This window comes from Austrofundulus limnaeus, unplaced genomic scaffold (assembly GCF_001266775.1).
Source record: "Austrofundulus limnaeus strain Quisiro unplaced genomic scaffold, Austrofundulus_limnaeus-1.0 Scaffold738, whole genome shotgun sequence".
In the NCBI taxonomy this organism is placed as follows: Eukaryota; Metazoa; Chordata; class Actinopteri; order Cyprinodontiformes; family Rivulidae; genus Austrofundulus; species Austrofundulus limnaeus.
The window spans coordinates 167488-170593 of NW_013953140.1; the positions used below are offsets into that span (position 1 = coordinate 167488).

Sequence of the window (3106 nt, forward strand, 5' to 3'; positions counted from 1 at the left end):
AACATTATTTATTAAGCTATTTTTGTCCATTTCAAGTACACTTATCTTGATATTTTGTAAAAACAAAGGAAAATATGTTCTTAGTTGTCTTTTTTTGTGTAATTAATTGAAAAAATATTTTCAGGACCCCACCTTGATGTTTCAGGACCCCACTGTGGGTCTCAAGCCCACCTTTGGAACCACTGAACCCTGTGGAATGGCCTGAGCTTTAATCCTTAATGGCTTTTTTAAAGTGTTCATTACTCTTAGTTTTATACTTTAAGTAGTTTTAAAACCTGTACTTTTATACTTTTACTTGAGTAAAAAGCTCAAGTTGATACTTTACTTCCAAAAAGTTTTTTTAAACCCAAGTATCTGTACTTGTACTTCAGTAATGAATGTGAATACTTTAGACACTTTTAGTCATCAGGTCAGAGTTTGTCCTGCAGCTCTGAGGAGAAACTCTTCATCAGGTCTTTGATTCAAACTTTAATTTGAGAAACAGATTAATTCTGTAGTAAAATCAGATGGTTTTTACCTTTCAGAGACCTTGATGTGTGAATAATTAAAACTTTTATTCCATCTCAGCTGGATTATTGTGAGTCTGTTTGCTGGAGTTGGTCAGGCTGGACTCTCACCTGCAGCTCAGAGGGATCAGATGTCCCTTCAGTGACTCCCTGTGTTTTAGAAATGATTTTAAACTTTTAATGATGACCTTTAAGGCTCTGAATGGACTGATGCTGAACACCTGTCTGACCTCCTGCAGCCCTACGTGCCTCCACATCTCTCAGATCCAGTGATCATTTGCTCTTGGTGGTCCCACAGTCCAGACTGGTCCACAGAGGTGACCCAGCCTTTTCAGTCGTGGCTCCTGAACTGTGGAACCAGCTGTTCTTCACATCAGACAGGCCTCAACTCTTGGAGTTTTTAAATCTCTTCTTAAAACACACCTGTTTTCAAAGCTTTTAACATACTGTAGTTTGAGAGTTGTTTCCCTGTTTATTTGGTCTGTTTTTATGGTTTTATCATTATTTGTGCTCTGTCTGTCATGCTTTGTTTTAATAGTTGCAACATGTGAAACACTTCGGCCAACGGCAGCTGTTTTTAAATGAGCTATATAAATAAAGTTGACTTGATTTGAGGGGTCATGGAGAGCAGAGCTGCACTGCCCCCTGGTGGCCACAATCTGAACATCTTGTGATCATTAAATATATACTTTCAACACCTTAAAATGAACTTTTTTTTAAAGGGGCAGATGTAAGATTTGTTTTTGTTCTTTCTGCCTTTCATTTATTTATGATATGTATTTTTTTTAGTTGTTTATATAATCAATTTTTAAATGAAAAAAGTCTCAATCAAATTAAAAAAAAAACTTTTGGGGGTATTTTTATGCATTTTTCCATTTTAAAATAAACCACATAAACTCCTATTTTTTGTGGTGTTCCAGGCCCTTAATGCAGGATGTGAAGGTGCAGCTTCTCCTCTCCTGGGAGGAGAACCAGGACTTTGTGTCAGCAGATTATCTGCTCTCTGATCCAGGAACACTGGGTTTCTCCAGCTGGAGGTCACTGGGTAATAAAAAGGTTTAGTTTCCTTCCAGGACCTCCATCCAGGACCTCCTTCCAGGACCTCCATCCAGGAGCACAAGTCAGAGGAAGAGGAGCGAGACGACACGCAAACCTTTAGACACAATTATCACTACAAGAAAACAGAACGATTTGTCTTTAATGTAAAAATACTGTTTCAGGTCGGAGTATTTCTGTACATTTGTTGACATTTTAACAAAACGTTTCTATAAAGAAAATGAAATAATCCGAACCACAGCTAAAATATTTTACCTTTAGCTGTTTCTTCAATAAATACAACATCATTCAAAACAACTAAACTGAGATGATGCAGCTGTAAACATGTTCACCAACAATAAACTGGTTTTATAAACTTGGCACAAAAACAAAAATGTTCAACATCTGGACCAGATGTTGATTAAATTTTATACGATCTGAATGAAGTTTACATCAGATTCTCTGCATCAACCTTTAAATGATATTTTAATGATTCGTCTGCTGACCTGTGGGGTTTCACATCAGTCATTTATGGATGTAAAAATCATCCAATAATAATGAAATAAAGTAAAAGAATGTAGAAAACCAGATATAAAACCTGTAACAGATGTTTAAAGGGTCAGTTGTGTGTCAGGTTGTGATGAGCAGCTCTGCTGTTTCATTTCATGTGTAACAGATTCTTTTAAACCGAACAATAAAACAGATCATTTAATAAATAATAATGTGGTTCTGGAAAGAGTCCAACCTGTCTGGCTCCTGCCTGGCTCAGAGGCAGGGGGTTGGACCTTCACTTAGCTCTTCTTTGCTCTCTTGGCTGCAGAACTTGTGTTCAGAACCAGGAAATCTCTCAGCCTCTTCCTCAGATTGAGCAGTTTGGACCCTGATGCAGTGTTCTGGTTCTGCAGCGTGTCGCTGGCTGCTGAGGCCGCCGGGCCGCCGTCAGCACACGGATGGTTTGGACCTGGTGCCATCAGGAGGGAAGGATGCAGCTCTCCTCCCAGAACTTCCACCAACTTCTTCTGGAAACTTCGCTGCAGCTTGAGCAAGGCGCGGTCCTGGAAACAACAGGAGGTACTGATCGGACTGGTACTGATCGGACTGGTCTGAGCTGTGCAGAACCTGAGGCTGGTTCAGTTGACCCGTTAGTAAACCCAGTGGTACCTGAGAGGCGTCCTGAAACAGCAGCCAGAGGTCAGAGACCAGCTGTGCAGCCGTCTGATACGGAGGACAACAGAGGGTCAGACGTTCTGCTACAAACATCAGCCTGGTCCAAAACTCCAGCTGCAAACAAGGAAACACAAATACTTTGCTGTACTGAAGAAGTTTTGTCTTTCTGTACTTTACTTCAGTAATTATTTTTCAGCCTACTTTTTCCTTCTTACATTTTTAAAAAAGACAAGAAGTAGAAAGTCGTTACTTTTATTTCATTTCTGCTTGTTTTCATTGCAGCTTGTTGTTGTAAAAAATAAAAACTATCCATATAAACTGAGCCTCCTAGATAGAGTGAATTTAACTGTGGTTGAATGAGAAGTATAAATATATAAAACTCTGATAGTGTATTAGTT

At 39.1% G+C, this 3106-nt stretch overlaps 1 protein-coding gene across 1 annotated transcript in view; it reads right to left on the reverse strand.

Moving 5' to 3' along the window:
* Positions 1 to 1685: 1685 nt before the first annotated feature.
* LOC106532255 (E3 ubiquitin-protein ligase TRIM33) overlaps positions 1686 to 3106 on the reverse strand; it is a 7965-nt gene continuing 6544 nt past the window's right edge. The window contains exons 6-7 of the mRNA XM_014028278.1: positions 2703 to 2822; positions 1686 to 2596 (exon numbers count right to left, since the gene is read on the reverse strand). Of these exons, the coding sequence (XP_013883732.1) occupies positions 2333 to 2596; positions 2703 to 2822 (384 nt within the window). The 3' untranslated portion in view covers positions 1686 to 2332. The remainder of the gene's footprint in view (positions 2597 to 2702; positions 2823 to 3106) is intronic.